The sequence below is a fragment of the Martes martes genome, assembly GCF_963455335.1.
Source record: "Martes martes genome assembly, chromosome: 9".
Classification (NCBI taxonomy): Eukaryota; Metazoa; Chordata; class Mammalia; order Carnivora; family Mustelidae; genus Martes; species Martes martes.
Window position 1 is genome coordinate 79,484,273 of NC_137896.1, and position 19,546 is coordinate 79,503,818.

A 19,546-nucleotide genomic window follows, 5' to 3' on the forward strand; every position below is an offset into this window, starting at 1 on the left:
ACTTGTACACTTTATTATAGCCTGGCAACTAACTGCAGACATGAGCCTGAGGTCCTCCTGGTGCAGGGATTCTTTTTTTTTTTTTTTTTTTAAGATTTTATTTATTTATTTGACAGAGATCACAAGTAGGCAGAGAGGCAGGCAGAGAGGCAGGCAGAGAGAGTGAGAGGGAAGCAGGCTCCCTGCTGAGCAGAGAGCCCGATGCGGGACTCGATCCCAGGATCCTGGGATCATGACCTGAGCCGAAGGCAGTGGCTTAACCCACTGAGCCACCCAGGCGCCCCTGGTGCAGGGATTCTTAATTGTTTTTATGCCACGAACTCCTTGGGCAATCTGGTGAAGGCTTTGGACCCCTGAGAAAATAAAATATATAAGCTTATCAAGAAAACCGGGGGTACCTGGGTGGCTCAGTCATTAAGCATCTGCCTTCAGCTCTGGTCATGATCCCAGGGTCCTGGGATTGAGCCCCATATCGGGCTCCCTGCTCAGGGGGAAGCCTGCTTCTCCCTCTCCCACTCCCCCTGCTTGTGTTCCCTCTCTCGTTCCCTCTCTTGCTATCTCTGTCATCAATCAATCAATCTCTCTATCTTTAAGGAAAAAAAAAGAAGAAATAAAATCAATCAGGGGCGCTTGGGTGGCTCAGTCGGTTGAGTGTCTGCCTTCAGATCAAGTCATGGGGATTGAGTCCCGCATTGGGCTCCTTGCTCAGCGGGGAGCCTGCTTCCCCTTCTCCCTCTGTCTGCCACTCCCCCTGTTTGTGTGTGTGCTCTTTCCCTCTCTCTCTCTGTGTCAAAGAAATAAATAAAATCTTAGGGGGGGGAAAAAAAAGAAAATCAATCATATTGCAACAAAGTTATAAAAATATTTTTAATTTTTATTTATTCTTAAAGATTTTATTTATTTGAGATAGAGAGAGAGGGAGAGAACTTGAGCAGCGGGAAGGGCAGAGGGAGAAGCTGGCTCCCCACTAAGCAGGGAGCCCAATATGGGACTTGAACCTAGGACCCTGGGATCATGACCCCTGGGCCAAAGGCAGCTGCTCAACCAACTGAGCCACTCAGGCATCCCCATAAAAAAATTTTTTTTTAATATTTTATTTATTTATTTGACAGACAGAGATCACAAGTAGGGAGAGAGGCAGGCAGAGAGAGAGAGGGAAGCAGGCTCCCTGCTGTGCAGAGAGCCCAATGTGGGGCTCGATCCTAGGACCCTGGGATCATGACCTGAGCCGAAGGCAGAGGCTTTAACCCACTGAGCCACCCAGGCGCCCCCCCCATGAAAAGTTTTAAAAGATTTATTTATTTGAAGGGCATCTGGGTGGCTCAATCAGTTAAACGTCTGCCTTTGGCTCAGGTCTGATCTCAGGGTCCTGGAATCAACACAGAGTCAGGCTCCCTGCTCAGCGGGGTGTCTGCTTCTCCCTTTCCCTCTGCCCCTGCTCCTACTTATGTTCTCTCTCTCTCTGTCTTGCTCACTCTCTCGCTAATGAATAAATAAAATATTTTTTTAAAAAAAGATTTTAGGGGCACCTGGGTGGCTTAGTCAGTTAAGCATCTGCCTACGGTTCCTGCCTATGATCCCACGGTCCTGGGATTGAGCCCCACATAGGGCTTCCTGCTCAGCAGAGAGTCTGCTTCTCCCTCTTCCTCTGCCTACTGCTCTGCCTACTTGTGCTCTCTATCTCTTTGTCAAATAAATAAAATCTTTAAAAAAATAAAAAGATTTTATTGGGGGCCTAGGTGGCTTAGTAGTTAAGCGTCTACCTATGGCTCAGGTCATGATCCCAAGGTCCTGGGATCAAGCCCTGCATTGGGCTCCCTACTCAGTGGGGAGCCTGCTTCTCCCTCTCCTACTCCCCCTCCTTGTGTTCCCTCTCTCACTGTATCTCTCTCTGTCAAATAAATGAAATCTTAAAAAACAAATAAATAAACATAAATAAAGATTTTATTTGAGACAGAGAGAGTGAGTAGGGGGCAGCAAATAATCTTTAAGCAGACTCCCCGCTGACTGCAGAGCCCCATGTGGGGCTTGATCCCACAGAACCTGAAATCATGACTTGAGCCAAAATCAAGAGCCAGATGCTTAGCCAACTGAGCCACCCAGGCACTACTATAAAAGAATTTTTTTTTAAGATTATTTATTTATTTATTTGACAGAGATCACAAGTAGCCAGAGAGGCAGGCAGAGAGAGAGGAAGGGAAGCAGGCTCTCTGCTGAGTAGAGAGCACGATGCGGGGCTCGATCCCAGGACCCTGGGATCATGACCTGAGCCGAAGGCAGAGGCTTTAACCCACTGAGCCACCCAGGTGCCCCTATAAAAGAATTTTTAAGACATTATTTGTGATATGGCAATGCATGTGTTATTTAATGAATTTAATAATAAGCTACAGGTGGGGGGAGTCAATAACTATGGTAAATTTGGGGGCACACATGTTGGGTGTAGAGATTATGTAAAATAAAATTATGTAAAAATAAAATTATGTAAAATAAGATTATGTAAAAATAAAATCCAAGGGGGCGCCTGGGTGGTGCCTGGGTTAAAGCCTCTGCCTTTGGCTCAGGTAATGATCCCAGGGTCCTGGGATTGAGCCCCGTATTGGGCTCCCTGCTCAGTGGGGAGCCTGCTTCCTCCTCTCTCTGTCTCTGCCTGCCTCTCTGCCTGCTTGTGATTTCTGTCTGTCAAATAAATAAATGAAATCTTAAAAAAAATACAATAAAAAATAAATTCCTAAAAAATAACCACAGTAATTTTGAAAAAGTGATAAACCCAAATATTTCAAAATATCAGCAATAACTTTAATATATGTGACTTACTGCTTTAAGCATTGTCACTTTCATCTTCCTAAAGAAAGTCCCTCCTGGATCTATACAAATTGACTTCTAAGCCTTGGTTCTTGGCTGGTTAGTTGGGGATTTCTCTTCACCATCATCCTGGGGGACAGCTTTGCCACTCCATGGTGTCAATGTCCTTTTTCATATCTTATGTCTTGTTTATTCCCTTATTTTGTTTGAGTGTATCCTCCAATTGTTTCTGAGAAAGACTGTACGGGAGGGAAATTATTTAGATCCTGACTATCTAAGAATTCAATATTCTATGATTCATACTTGATTTGCTGAGTAAAGAATTCAAGGTTGGGAATCATTTTCTTTCCAAAATTTGAAGACTTTCTAGTATTAACTATCAAGAGGTCCATTCTGATTTTTGGATCCTTTTATGTGATATGCTTTTCTCTCTAGAAACATGTGTATATTACATTTTCTTTGTTCTAGTGTTCTGAAATTTAATAACATACATTGTTGGGATCCATTTTCATTTTATGGGATGAGTATGTGGTGGGCACCTTCAATCAGAAAATTGATGTCTTTCCAATCCAGGAAATTTTCTTGAATTCTTTGTTTTGTTTTTTTTTTCCCTTCCCTCCATTTCCTCTCTTTATGTGATTTGGGAATCATAAAACTTTTGAACTGGTCTTCTAATTTTTAAAAATAGTTTATTTCCTAGTTTCCATCTTTTTTGTCTCTTTACTTGATTTTGGGGAGATTTCCCCAATTTATCCTTCAACTCTTAAGTTCTTTATTTCTGTATTCTTTAATTTGGAAAGGTTCCTTTTTGGTTCTCTAAATTTACCTTTAATATAGTACTCTCTTCTTATTTGTTTGTTCAATAACTTTTCTGAACTCTGAAGGTATGGAGTAGTTTTGTTTAGTTTTCTTGCTTGCACAGTCTCTATTTTTCTACATCCTATTAACAGCTCACCCATGAAGTAGTTGTAAACACCATCAGAAGTAGAAAATTTTCTTCCTATAGGCTAATAACTGGCTAATTATTTCTTCTTTGAGAGTGCTTTTTTTTTTTTTAAGATTTTATTTATTTATTTGAGGGAGAGAGAGAGTGTAACTGAGAGAGAGGTAACAAGAGCAGGGGTGTGGGCAACAGAGAGGGAGAAGCAGACTCCCTGCTGGATCGTGACCTGGAGTAGATCCTTAACTAACTGAGACACCCAGACACCCCTCTGAGAGTCTTTTTTAAAAAAACAACAGGGGGCGCCTGGGTAGCCTAGTTGGTTGAGTGTCCAACTTTTGATTTCAGCTCAGGTCATGGTTGTGAGATCAAGCCCTAGGTCAGGCTTTGCACAAGGCAGGGAGTCTGCTTGAGATTCTCTCTCTCCCCTGCCCCTTCCCCAACTCATGCTCACTCACTCACTCTCTCAAATAAATAATTTTTTAAAAAAGTAAAAAAACAAACACTACTTGTAATGCTTAAGGCAACCCAAAGGGCAGGTAGGCCAACTTCACAGCTCAGGACATTGTGTCCTCTTAAGTGTCCTTGATGATGAAGACCCAGGTGGATCTGGGGAGTGACTCCGGGATAGACTCAGGGATGAGAGGATTTCTTGTAGAGCCTCACCAATAGTGTGGAAAACAAGGGGAGGAGTATGGCACTTATATCTGTGTCTAAGAACTGCATGAGTCATAAAAAGGAGAAATATATTTAAGAATAGTTTGCTCTTAACTGGTGGGCATATTGAATATGGCTGACCTCATTTTGAATATTTGATCTCATTAGTATATGAGACCCAAGACTCAGGGGAAAGGACATTCTGGGTCAGAGACTTCAGTTAGGGTAGCAAGTACAGAGTATTAATGTTCAGACTAGATCTCTTACGTACTCCTCCTGGCATACAAAATAGAGTGTATCCCAGCTTGCATTAAAACTCTGGTCTTGGGGTGCCTGGGTGGCTCAGTGGGTTAAGCCTCTGCCTTCAGCTTGGGTCATGATCCCAGGGTCCTGGGATCGAGCCCCGCATCGGACTCTCTGCTCAGCGGGGAGCCTGCTTCCCCCTCTCTCTGCCTGCCTCTCTGCCTACTTGTGATCTCTGTCTGTCAAATAAATAAATAAAACCTTAAAAAAACAAAACAAAATTCTGGTATTTTTCAACAGGCCAACAGAAGAGAGACTTACTAAATTAAGTGCATGTTGACTCACAGTAGGCTCCTAAGAAATCCTCCTAGAGTGAAGATGACAAAGGACAATTTTTTTTTTTAAAGTAATCTCTACACCCAATGTGGGGCTTAAACTCACAACTCCAAGATCCAGAGTCACATGTTCCACCAGTTGAGTCAGCCACGCACCCTAAAGAACGATTTCTGAAAGTGGAGCAAATGCTTCCATGTCAGAAAAGAAAGACCTAGTTAGTTGGCAAACTCTTGGGAAAAAGATACAATTTTCTCGGGTGTCCTAACAGAGAAGTGAGAGCAGCAGTACTGTTTGGGCATTAGGTCAATCAGGAGTGGATCACAGAAAGGAGTTTGGAATTTTAGATATCCATTTTTCTAAAAGAGCGCCCCCCCTTTTTTCAATGGAAATGAAAGATTTCCCATCTAAACTTTCCCAACTCTTAGACACGACTCTTCCCCCTCAACTGCTATAGTTTCTCCTCTCCTTTAGGACACTTTAAAGTTTTCATTTGTAAAGTCAGGATATTAGTTTTAGTAGTCTTTTATTTATCTTGAAAATCCACTGCACACAGCAATTAGCAACAAAGACAAGTAAATGGTTTTGTCTGCTACCCTGTATAGATAGATTTTTTTTTTTTTTTTCCAAATTGTGGTCAGTGAATGACAAAGGCAGCTGTCACCGCCACAGTAACAATTTCTTTGGCATTATTAGTACTTGAATGCTAGGGAAGATTTTGCTTTTCCCATTAAGTCAACTGCCTTTTGTCCTTTATTTTCATTTAAGACTTTCTGAACTTGTGGTAAAGCCTGTTAAGTTTCTTCAGTTTACTCTTTGCCTTCTCCTTAAATAGAATGCCAATTGTATTCACAACAGTAATGCGTCCAGTTTCAAGACTGTATTTCTGTGCTTCTCTTGTTGGGTGGGGTATGGGCAGGTACTTGAAAGTGTTCTATCAGTTTCTGAGACTTTCAAGTCTTATAAGGGGAAGCTTTCTTCCTCTCTGCTGTCTAGAATGCAGATACAGTACTTGAAACTCCTGCAGCTATATTTGAAGTTGGGGTTAATCCAGGTGCCAGGGATACAAAAAGTTCCTAAATTACCAGAACCTTATAAAGCCGAGCTTCATAAATTCCATGTTGGTTAACTCTGGACTTCACTGACACAAGCACAAAATAAACATTGTCACTATTAATACTTTTTTTGTTACATGGAGCAAAACAAAAAACAAGTTCAAATGTTTACAACAGAGGCGCCTGGGTGGCTCAGTGGGTTAAGCATCTGCCTTCAGCTCAGGTCCTGATCTCAGGGTCCTGGGATGGAGCCTGAGTGAGAGCTCCCTGTTTAGTATAGGACCTGGTCCCCTTTCCCCACTCTTGCTGTCTAATTAAATAAAATCTTAAAAAAAAATTCTTTTAAATGCACAGTAGTACCATCTTATCTGTTAGGGAATATGTTCCAAGACCCCTCAGTGGATGCCTGAAACCACACAGTACTGAATCTATATATACTGTCTTCTCCTATACCTACATACCTATGATAGAGTTCAATTTTTTTTTAAACATTTTATTTATTTATTTGACAGAGATCACAAGTAGGCAAGAGAGGCAGGCAGAGAGAGAGAGAGGAGGAAGCAGCTCCCTGCTGAGCAGAGAGCCTGATGTGGGACTCGATCCCAGGACCCTGGGATCATGACCTGAGCCAAAGGCAGAGGCTTTAACCCACTGAGCCACCCAGGCACCCCTAGAGTTCAATTTCTAAGTTCGGCACAGGAAGTGATTAACAATAAAATGGGACAATTATAAACTTATATTAAAATAAATGTGGTCTCTCAAATTATCTTATTGTACTGTACTCACCCTTCCTGTGATAACATGATGTCAAAATGCTTATGTGAAGAGATGAAGGGAGGTAAATGACTCAGGCATTGTGACGTACCACTAGGCTACTACTGACCTGATGATTGGTCAGAAGGATCACCTACTTCCGGACTGCAGTTGACCTCCAGTTAACTGGAACCACAGAAAGTGAAACCCCAATAAGCTACTGTTTTCCTCTAGGGTCGAGAGAATTAAATTTTAAAGGTTACCAGTGGGGAGATAGGTCAGGGGGGCTTTGTCAATCTGAGTAATGGATGCCATAAAATACACACTATGCTGTAATTCATGGGAAAAATGAGAAGACACTATTTCAAAAAACAAATTGAATAACCACATTTTAAGAAATTATCACAGAAATTAAAAACTCAGTAATTATAGGGGTAACTGGGTGGCTTAGTGGGTTATGTCTCTGCTTTCAGCTCAGGTCATCATTTCAAGGTCCTGGGATGGAGTCCCGTGTGGGGCTCTCTGCTTGGTAGGGAGCCCTCTTCCCCATCTCTCTCTGCTTATGATCTCTGTCAAATAAATAAATAAATAAATAAAATCGTAAAACAAAAAACAACCCCCCCCCCCAACTCAGTAACTATACAATTCAAAACACATGAACCTAAAAAACACAAGCCATGAAAGACATTTTTAGAACTGTTGGGGAAACCTGAACATGTACTAGATTATTATGGAATTACTGTTGATCTTCTGAATTTACTCAGAACATCTCAGAGAAATGGAAAGTGCAAAAGATGGTAAGGGAAACTTTACAACAGTACTTATCAAAAGTACTACTTACAGGGGTGCCCAGCTGACTCAGTTGGTAGAGGAGCATGTGACTCTTCATGTCAGGGTTTAAGTTCAAAATCCATGTTGGGTATAGAGATTACTTAAAAAAAATACTATATATTATAATTAGTAACTAGATACACTTCATTTCTTACCTTTTCAAAAAAAGATTTTATTTTAGAGCACAAGTGAACAGGGGAAGGAGCAAAGGCGGGGGCGGGGAAGAATCTCAAGCTGACTCCACATTCAGAGTGGACCCCAATCAGGGTCCCATCTCACAACCCTGAGCCGAGAGCAAGAGTCCCAACACTTAACCAACTAAATCACCCAGGTGCTCCTATTCTTCCTTAAAAAAAAAAAAAAAAAGCCTTATGCCCGAATGTGGGGCTTATACTCAGGATCCTGAGATCAAGAGTCGTGTGACAATGAATTATGCTGCCTTTTCAGAGGAATCCTAACACATACACTACCAAATCAGACCAATTATTTCCTCTATGTATTCTAGTATTTTTTTTCAAACTCCATCCTTGCCTATCTCTGTTGGGATCAAACATGAGACATCTGTATCATAGGTAAGCCTAACAAATTAACTAGACTGGGGTAAGGAAAAGCCTGTGAAGATTTAACTCCTACTTGGCTTAGTTACTGGTTTATTTCAAATCTAAGAGACATCAATTTCAAGATGTATCAAGAACAAAACACTGCCAACTCGGACAACATACTTGACAATCCAGTAAAATGCCATGAATTGGTTGTAGCAGTTTCTTTTTGAAATTAAATCGATCTGGTCACACTTTCTTCAAATTGTATTGCTTTTAATTTGGTAGACAATTCCTTGCATTACAGCTTGTAGGCAGCTCCCCTGCTTAAGTCCCAAGATCTAACTCAGCTGCCACTTACAAGAAAATACAGAACTGTGGTTATCCTTCTAACAATTAAGATTTCCTTAAATAAAGTTTATGTCCTGCTGCTTCTGTGTGCCTTTCTGGACATAGAAGTAACATTTTGATGTTGAACTATCCTTTTAAAGACACTTAGCAATTAAACTAATACACACCAACAGCTATGATTAAGTTCACAAGTGGACAAGCAAAGACATGTCACTGGCATTGTGGTGCCACCAGAAACTGAGATGCCGTCAATTGTTAAGATACACTCCAATTTCAGGGAAGCTAAAATCTGAATAAAGAAAAATGCACCCTAGAGTTATATGGTGTCAGTCATATTGTCATGTTTCTATCTAAATCCTCACAACCATCAAGGGGACTTAGCTTTGTGATACCCGTTTTCAAGTTCACGTGACTTACCCCAAATTCCCCATTTGACTGCCTAGACCAGGATTCAGACCCACTTAACTACGCAATCCTAGTCTTCCTCCCAATCTGTGACAATTTTGAGACTGACTTGTTCCCAGGAGTTAGAATGCAGTATGCCAAACATGTGAAATGGCCAGTTATCAGTGTGCTCTGCTGTCAAATACCTTTAGGCTGTCCCGAATATGACCAATGTACAATTATGCCAGAAATGCCCACCCTATATTTAATGTGATATAACACTGTTCTCTCTGGTTTTGGTGAAAACTCTTTAAGTCCCAGAAGCTTCATACATGGGACTGAATTATGGGATAGAACGTACCTATGAGAACTTTGTGTAAAGAAAACCTGAATCTGACGTTTCTAATTCAGTGAATTTATGTATTTTCTTTGAATGTGTTTAGCTTATATAAACATTGAAGGAAGGATTCTTTTAAGCCATAGCTATAATTACTCTTATTCAAGGTATATGTTTGTCTTGTGAAGTTCAAAATTTTTATAATTATGTATATTGTACAATAATATTATAAATCACATAATTTATTAAAATACATAACAGTAACAGAGTCAGAAGGGGAAATGGAGGTGTTCTAATCTATCATCTTCCATTTCATGATCTAGTATCTCTACCTCTTACCATCATATCCATATTTTCCAGAAGTTTATCATCACTTCTGCTTTCATTTCAGTCACAAGACTTCAACCTGGTTATTAAGGGAGGTTGGGATGTGTCGTCAGCTAGGGAGCTTAAGAACCCAATTAAAACATATGGATTCAATTATTAACACAAATGAATACAATACATTGAGGGACAATTACCAGTTTTTTTTAACACTGTCCTGAGGCCTGTATACAATGTAAAAAGGAAAAGTAAGTAAAATTTACTCTTGGCAGTGGCTGAATCCCAGTTGCCAATCATTTCTAAATTCAAAGCAGACTATCCTGGTTTCCATGCCAAGCCTTGTTGTCTTGCAACTTCTAGAACATACCAAGAAAGCAAGGGGGTAGAGAATGGATGTGCTAGAAGATAAGAAAATTGTGTATGATCATTGACAGAAATGGTGACAGCTACTCAAAAGCAACCATATGCATTTCATAGCTAATTCAAAACAGACCAATCAATCTGAACCTAAACTTTTGGCTGATCCAAGAAAACCTCTTTTAAGGGGTTTTGAGGCCCAAACCAGTAATTAACAGGACCAAATCAAAGATTTTAACAATGCTAAAGTTTGAAACAAAATTTTCCAGTGTTCTTTGAATATATTTCAAGTCTTAACCATTTACTGTCCTAGAAAGAAGTTTCACACAGGATTATATTCTACTGAAATAATGGTTTTGCCAAAGCGTGTAAAAGTTAAAGGAGTACAGCAATTATACAAAATTGCTGACTCTGCATGAACACAAGGCACTTCAAATGCTTGGGTTTTAGTCTAGGTTTATAGGTTAGATTCAATCCTCTGGAAACAGGTTCACCCAAGCTAGTTTCCTTTTTCTATTCCCTTAGTTCTACCCCCTTTCATGTTTTACAGGACATCTACACATTTCCCCCCTTCCTCAACTTTCCAAGGGTTATATTAGACAAAAATACAATTAATCAAGAATATCTGCACTAGCTTCTTACACCTGGGTTCTCAATCTCTTTAATCTGTTACAGGTAATTCCTAACCAGGAACACCAAGGGAAGATGCTTTTTGATTGCAAATAAAGATCAAAGGATGGTAAACTGCTAAAGAAGGAATTTGTTTCTTGGGAACCAGAGCCATGTTCAAGTAACCCAACTGTGCCTTTACTCCCAATAACCCCAGAGGTTATATTTGCATATCAACAATGTCCAACTTCACTTAATGTTACCTAATACTTAAAACACATATAATCACTTTCATTAATGTAGGAATAATTTTGAGCCAATAAAGAAAAATAAATGTAAACCAAGTTTATTTTGCTTTTTAAGTAGTGTTCTTAAAGCACTACAGCTTGGTAAACAATGTAAATTAGTATAAGTCATCTCAAAAGCCAGAGTTTTGTTTTGTTTGTTTTTTAATGAGTTGTTAAAAAGATGCAGCCTATTCTAACAGGATAAATATTTTTAACCATTTCACTTCGAGTTAATGAAGGCTCACAAATGAGCAACACTCCTCATTGAGGAAAACAAAAAGCTGTTGTCGACAAGCGACAGCACACACACACAAAAACAAAAAGAACTGTGTAAAAATAACTAACTGTGTTCCCATATATTTTTGAAGTCGCTTTACAATGGGATGATATGCACATGATCTTGCTGCAAACTTGCCATACAGACTCATAACACATGTAGTCTAGACAAACGATTCAGTCCAAGAGGTGCTAACTTTAGACAATGCAGCACTAGAATCCTCTTAACAACGCAATTTGTTTTACTCATTATCTTTTCTTCTAGACTGAAATACAGGCTAGAAAGAAAATGCTCCCTAATTAAAAATTGGTATTGTTTACAGGAAATTGTGTAATTTTGCATTAGAATTTACAAGTATATGTTCAAATTGAATTTGCTTCCTCCCCCCATCCCAGCCACAAAATGGGCATGAAGTAAAATTTTTAAAAATGCCTTAATTTTTAACTTCATGCAAACTAAAGATGACCAAAACAAAAGCTTAAACAATGGAAGGATATTTCACAGAAAATTTCTTATACAAAAAACACATAAGAAAAAGGGCCACTAGGTGACATTTTAATTTACAAATTGGCATCATTTTGGTCGACAAATATCCAGATGCTGTTTTCTTCTGCTAACAAGAGTTGCAGAGGGGGGGAGGGGGAACCCAACAACAACAAAAAAACCAGCATGACTTCTGATTTTAATCACACATTTCTTCTGGAATCTCATGTGGATTAAGGATGCCAGGGACAGACATCTGAAGTTTATGTTTCTCTTCCTGAGCCTGTCGAAGGGCTGTTTCTCTTTCTTCCAAAAACAGATCAGATGTATCTTCACCTGCAAACTCCTGTGAAAACAAGATAGTTGAGGTATTAACATAATAAATTTCAATTTTGGAAAATGACCTGTTTTTGAGGGGGAAAAAAAAGAAACTCAAACCCCCCCCCACAAAAAAAAGACAGATAAACACCTCCCTGTTTTGTTTACAACGATGATAAAAATCTATCCTTCAACTGGCTGGGTTTAAATTATAGTGTATATACATACATTTTTAAAGATTATAGGTATTAGAGAAAGCACGCGCTCGCATGCACAGGGGGAGGAGCAGAGGGAGAGGCACAAACGGACTCCGTGCTAGGCATGGAGCCTGACACCACATGGGGATCAATTCCAGGACCTGGAGATAGCATGACCTGATCAAGGGCCAGACACTTAACTGAGTCACCCAGGTGTCCCTAAATTATAGTATACTGATACAATTCTGTGTAGCTGAATTAAAACCAAATGTGTTAGTTGAGGATAAAAAAGGTTATTAAAAGAGGCATAGTCTGATGTCATATATATATATATATATATATATATATATATATATATATATATATATTATATGCTTCATAAGCCAGGAGATTTAAAAAGTTGTTTCTCCTACAATTAATGATAAAGTTTAGCTATACTATGATAAGACTTTATAGCTGTTTCAGGTAATTCTCATTCTTCTTTGCATTCTCTACCTTACAACTTAGCTAACATATTCACAGATGAAAAAAAGCCTTATTTCTATCTTGGAAGAAAAAAATCTGAGTAACGTATGTGATCAATTCTTATTTGTCAGGTTAAGATAATCCAACAAGCACTTGTAGGTATTATGTTACTTTTAAATTTCTTCTTTTAATTTTTTAAAAAGATTTTATTTATTTGTCAGAAAGAGAGCCCGAGTGAGCACAAGCAGAATGGCCGCCAGAGGGAGCAGCAGACTCCCCACTGAGCAGGGAGGTTTATCGGAACTTGATCCCAGAACCCTGGAATCATGACCTGAGCCAAATGCAGACACTTAACTGGCTGAGCCACCCAGCCCTCCCTACTTCTAAATTTCTTGAAAATAATGTAAGATTAATCCCTCTTCCCATAAACTTAAATGAAGCATTGTGTAACAATAGCAGTAACAGGTTGATTATCTGCTTATTTCTCTTAACTCCCTAAAATGGATTTGTAACAAAATGGGTATGAAATCCCCAAAGGGTCTACCTTTCTTTCCCCTTATTTCACAATTTAAGAATGAGTTGTAGGATGTAATCCCAATATTCCAAGACATTTGTATCATTTAAAATGAATTATATTAATAACAACTTTCCAAAAACATTTGAAACTCATCTTGTTCTCAACTATAAATTTGTAGTTTTTCACTCTGAATCAGTCTAGGACTAGTAAGCCTGAGTATCATTCATTTTGCTTTACCAAAAAAGTGGTTAATTCTACAATGCAACAACTAAATCATATTCAGTCCTAATATTTCTCCAAGTGCAAACAAAACACATACCTTTATTTGTACTAGGAAATCCCTAAGATGTTCCTTGAAAGCAGGAATATCCTGATTTAAGCTGAAAAGCCCTGTCACAAAGAGCTTCACTTGAGCACTGCAAATCAAAACACAACAATTAAATAATCATTATTTTTTTTTAACTGAAAAATGTATGCGGGTATTAAAAAGCATATTTACTCTTGTAGATGAGGGAATGCAGATTTAAGGAGATTTGCCACATATTCCTGAATGAACATCTGGTTGTTAACTGGATTTCCAGGATTTAACGGTGTACTTATTTTTCCTTCTTCAACCAAATTAAACATATATGCAAGTATTGACGCATGCATTGTCAAACCTGTTGATAAAAAGAACATTACTAACTCCAACAGGCAGTAATAACAAATAGAACACTTAACATTTTCATGGCTATAAATTTTTTTTAAAAGATTTTATTTTTATTTATTTGGCAGAGAGAGAGAGATCGTAAGTAGGCAGAGGGGCATGCAGAGAGAAGGGGAAGCAGGCTCTCCGCTGAGCAGAGAGCCTGATAAGGGGTTTGATCCCAGGACCCTGAGATCATGACCTGAGGTGAAGGCAGAGGCTTAACCCAATAAGCCACCCAGGCGCCCCCATGGCTATAAATTCTTACCAGCAGTATGTGAGGTGTCTGTCACAACAGAAAAGATATGCTGAAGAATATCACAAAAATAAGTCTGATAGAAACTCTGAGCTGCAGCTTCTTCTTGTGCAACATTTTGTAAGAGTGTAAAAAGTATCTGTAAGCCTAAAATGTACAGAACACCAACAAAGTTATTACGGACTAGAAACATTCATACAGAATTCCTATTCAACTATTTGGATTCAAAAACCATTCTTACCACCCCCCTCCACTAATGACTAACAATTATTTGCCCAAGTTTTCTTGAGTAATGAGAGTTAACTAGCAACTATACCTGCTTAGATACAGACTACCAAGTAGTAACTATTACCAACGTTCCACAAAGTTTAGTCAATTCTCTCCAAATCAACTCTGAAAATAGCATTACCAAGTACATATCTGTTACACAAACCAATTTCTATTTAAAAACTAGATAAAAACCTCTCTTGCTAAAGTTGTTGTGTTTTATCCTTACTTTGACCCTTACTGGCACCAAGGAAAAGCAGACGGGAAAAAGGACATACTTGTAAGGATGTGGGGAAGTGATGTCCCTCTACTTTGAATCTGACACCCATCTCCTTGTAAAACTTGATCCTGCCTGTGGACTCAACTATGGAAGAGAGGATTCAACTGCTTTTAGGATTTACTTAGACCTACACATGCAAGTGATGCACTCCAATAAAACCCTGACAAGTGTTATCTATGTGACTATACCTACACATCTATTTCTAAGAGCCTGTGGATTGGCAGGGCAAATGAATAAAAGGACATGTGTATTTACCTGTATCTGCAACGTTCCTCATAGTATGTTTAAAAGCCCAAATAATGGAATCCAAAACAAGTTTAAATTGTGCAGGTGGTATAGCCAGGAATGCTGGGAAACAATGAGAATTGACAGCCTGAAGTAGTAAGAAAAAGTTTGTTCTGTGTTCAGGATATTCTTCAAAGTCCTAAAAACAAATAGTGAGAACAAAATATTTCAATGCCTTATTATGTTAAGTAAGAGAGAAAAAGTAAATCCTAATTTAGTATAAAGGTTTGGAGGTGTTAGTGGGCCTCATGAAGCCATGTGGCCTCGTGACTGGAAGGAAACCTGAAGACAATATAATTTGAGTCCCATGGAAGATGAAATTAACAATTATTACACAAATTACTAAAATGAAGATCACATTATAAAGAGAATTCCTCAAAACCCACACAAAGAACATCACATTTTCTAGTTACACTGAGACTATTACTACCATGTTATGAGTGACTTCAAAATCACTAATACAGATCTGAGAATTTTTTAACTGCTGTGAATTTGTATACTTTTATCTACACTTTCCCTTCTTGGTTAATATATTTTCCATTTCAGGATGCCCGGGTGGTTTAGTCACTAAGCGTCTGCCTTGCCTCACTCATGATCCCAGGGTCCTGGGACTGAGCCCCACATTGGGCTCCATACTCAGCATGGAGTCCACGTCTCCCTCTCCACTCCCCCTGCTTGTGTCCACTCTCACTGTGTCTCTGTCAAATAAATAAATGATAAAAAAAAAAATATATATATATATATAAAAAAGCAGGGGAGAATGTGGCTCCCCACGAAGCAGAGAGGCCCAATGCGGGGCTTGATCCCAGGACAGTGTCACTAAAAAGTTTTAATGCTTAAAATGCAGCAACTTACCACTAAATGCTAGCTGCTATTTTAATGTTATACTCTATCAAATTTACTATTTTGTGAAGATCTTTTTAAAATTAAAGATTTATTTGCTTGAGGAGGGGGGCAGTGTACTTGGGAGGGGGCAGAGGGAGAGAATCTTTAAGCAGACTCCTCACTAAGTGCAGAGCCTGGAGATGGGGCTTTATCTTACAACCCGGAGATCGAGACCACCAAGAGTCAAGAAGCTCAACTGACTGAGCCACACAGGTACCACAAGATCTTTTAAATTATAAATTTTTTAAAAAGTATTTCTGGAGTGCCTGGGTGGCTCAGCTGGTTTAGTGTCTGACTCAAGTCAGTTTAGGGTCGTGGGATTGAGACCCAGTACTGGGCTCTCTGCTCAGTGGGGAGTCTGCTTCTCCCGTGACCTCCACCCCTCCCCGACTCATGCTTGTGCTCTCTCTCAAATAAATAAAATCTTAAACAAACAAACAAATAGGTAAGTATTTCTCCGTTCTAGAAGTTCAAATATTTGCTCCAGAGCTTAAAACTTATGCTAATCTCAGAGCTATCATTTATGCTTTTACCTTAAAGGATATATACTACAGAATTCCCATAACTGAAATGTAAACCACATACCTTATTTATCATATTCAATGTGCATTCAAAAACAGCATCAAATATTTGAGGTATTTCAGCTGTTATATGTCCTCCTAACTTGTTGACAATAATAGCCATAGTACTAAGCACTTCTGGTTCTCTAGCAGCTGGGACATTTCTCTGATAATCAATGAGAACTGCATCCAATAGAGGAGGAACAAAATTTTCAGCTACCTATTTAAAAAAAAAAACAAAACTTTTAGGTTTTATTCTATGTACTTGTTAACCATTCGAAAACAGATCAGTGTTGTATTGACATTTAGAGTGAGTATCTGCTTTCAACTAGAAAATCCTGTGTTTTAATTTGGTTTTGGATATTAAAACTTTTTACCAAAAGAAACCAAGAAATCATAATAGGGTGGGAAGAGCCACAGACATATTCAGAGTTCAAATCTGTAATTACAAAGGTAACTTGGGCCCAAAATCAAGTGACTGGCTCCAAATTACTGTGGCAGGACTAGGATTCTAAGGGTACTGCATGTGGGATAACTTGCCTAAAGGAATGAAATAAAGTCCTAACCAATACTGTATCAATTCTGTCAATGAATAATATCTATAACAAGGAGCTCATATCTAATACAGAGTAGACACTCATTCGATTATCATTTTTTTAAACTTAGTGAATGCTACCTGGTAAGTACTTTAATAAATAAAAGTAAAAACCACTTACTATTGTAAAAGGAGTTAGAATTGTACCAGAAAGACCTTAAGTTTCCATGAGTCTCAATAAACAGGGTCATATTAAGGTGTAACCTACATGTCTTTAATAGGTTCTTTATTAAGACTTACAAATAATATTTCTTCTAACTAAAGGTTACCAGTGTTAGTAGTATCCTACTACACAAAATAGGCCTAGTAAAATTTTAAGGATAAGCACATTATTTTTCAGATAACCCACTTGTTCTGTTAGACCAGAACTGATTCTCATTTTACTCTTAAAATGCAGTAATTCTTCCCCCATTTAAAGTGGATCATAAAGTTTGAATTATTTAATTCACTGCCCCAACCCTCCATACAATCTTTGCTATAAAATGATACTGTCTTCTTGTTATGACTGTGAATACTCCTAAATTTGCCCAAGCTATTGTAATTATGAACTTCACAATTCCTTTCATTCATCTTATCTAATTTCAAATTTGAAATAAGTTCTGATCTCATAATACATGTGTTCAAAACCTTTCAATATTTGATATGCTGAGAATTCCATAATTGTTTTCTGAACAAGTTCCCTGAAAAGTATCTCCTTATCTGTAGGAACAATACTGAAATTTTAAAGTTATGAAAATAAACAGTACACTTATCAACCTCTATTTATTTACATACAGCAAAGATTAACATGACAGGATTCCTTGTAATATTCCAAGGATGAAGAGAATGAAATGGTAGAATAAATTAAAAATACACACTTAAAGAAAGTACTAACACACATTTTCCCAAGTTGAGGCATATATGGAGCCTCGTTTAGTTTCTGAAAATCATTTTCCCTTCTGGAAATGATTTAAAACTAAAAGAAGAGTAAAACAGACTTAAAACTTCCACTGGAAAGGCCCTTACTTCCTTACTTTCACTACAGAGGCAAACTAATGACAGCTTTGTAAGTTGCTCTGAAGATTCATGAAGAAACACTTTCTTCATGAAGAAAAAATTTCATCAGAATGTCTACTATCCATAGGGGAAAAAGTGACTCAAGGCACTTTGTTACTCATCACTACTGTCCCCTACTAACAGCAATTTCTTAGGAAGATGGTATACATAATAGTATTTTCAAGTATTCAAGGAGTCTGAAAAATAGAGGACACTGCAAGATAATGCCAAACATACCATTTAAATTACCTTTAAATGAGCTATATGCACATATCAGAGAATACAGCATTCACTTAAAAAGTGTAACATTTCACATACCATCTGTGGATCATTGGATCGGCTCACCCAACCAGATATTAACTTTAAAGTTTCCCTTTTTACTGTTCGCATACTTCTAATCAGTGGTTGCTTTGTAACCATCTCACCTAAAAAACAAAATCCAGTGAAATCCAACTTGACAACTAAAATTCTACACTGGTAGTTACATGTACTTCAGATGTAATAGTTCTGACTTACCACTCAAAAACATAAAGACAAGGGAAAATAAACTAAGAGTAATTTTACAAGGGAAAGATGTAAGCAACTCATTAAAAATAACTGTCTATGGTCATTTGGACATCAGGAGAGTTAACTTAAATCTGTCAGAAATGAAGGCTTACACTAAGACTGTGAATGCAGAACTGATTTGTTATTTCACCATTCTAAAAAAATTCAGAATCACTTACCATTAGCTTGGATAGCTGCTGAAATATTTTCACTGAGGCACTTGTATACATTAAGCATATCTAAATAAATTCTCCCAAGCTGAATTACAAAGGGATGTCCGACAGCTTTGCAGGCTCTAACATTTGTTTTCAATATGCTACCGAGCTGCTTAACTGTTTCAGGATCTTTAAGTATATCCACATTCTGTGAAGGACAAATAACAAATTTCATTTATCACATGAAAATTATCTTTGTAATTACTAAAGCAAAAACCACTACCCACACCCTACTCCAAACCACCATCACATTTATAATTAAAAAGAGTAAAACAAGGAAGTCTTTATACCTACAGGTATAACTAAGTATAGAGTAACAGTCCCAGTAAACCAACAAAACAGAATAAAATTACAGTATAATTTTCACTACTTCTGTAAACAACATTGTCTTCTTGAATTCCATTAGGACTTTGAGAAAAGAGTAAAACTTACTTTGGTTGCCTGCTGGATTATGCTATCCCAAACCTGATTAGGGAGTAGCATATATTTTTCTATCAAATGTTCTTGTACTGTTTGGTCTGTTTGTGCACCAATCATGTACCCGACAGCTTCATAAAATGTATGGACCTATGTAAAAAGGCAGACTCTTCACTTTTATGCATAAGGAAAATGACACACAAGCAATTCACGTATGTATTAGAACCTATTTCTTGAGTCTGAGAAATAACTTACATTAGGCAGGAAAATAGCCTGACAAACTTTTGCCTAAATTTTTGCTCCACTATGAAAATTTAACCACTTCAGCAGAGAGGTGGGTGGGGGTGGGGGTAAAATAGGTGATGAGGATTAAGGAGTGCACTGGGTGATGTATTGAACTGCTGACTCACTATATTATACATGAAAACTCACACTGTATGTTAACTATAGTGGAATAAAAT

General features: G+C 38.1%; 1 protein-coding gene across 1 annotated transcript in view; it reads right to left on the minus strand.

Annotated features, from left to right (window-relative positions):
• Window positions 1-11,614: 11,614 nt before the first annotated feature.
• The window catches only part of XPO1 (exportin 1), a 45,393-nt gene continuing 37,461 nt past the window's right edge, over window positions 11,615-19,546 (minus strand). Inside the window, exons 17-25 of the mRNA XM_080814307.1 lie at window positions 19,101-19,235; window positions 18,633-18,816; window positions 18,226-18,332; window positions 16,303-16,497; window positions 14,803-14,971; window positions 14,013-14,147; window positions 13,559-13,718; window positions 13,379-13,475; window positions 11,615-11,908 (exon numbers count right to left, since the gene is read on the minus strand). Of these exons, the coding sequence (XP_080670433.1) occupies window positions 11,762-11,908; window positions 13,379-13,475; window positions 13,559-13,718; window positions 14,013-14,147; window positions 14,803-14,971; window positions 16,303-16,497; window positions 18,226-18,332; window positions 18,633-18,816; window positions 19,101-19,235 (1,329 nt within the window). The 3' untranslated portion in view covers window positions 11,615-11,761. The remainder of the gene's footprint in view (window positions 11,909-13,378; window positions 13,476-13,558; window positions 13,719-14,012; window positions 14,148-14,802; window positions 14,972-16,302; window positions 16,498-18,225; window positions 18,333-18,632; window positions 18,817-19,100; window positions 19,236-19,546) is intronic.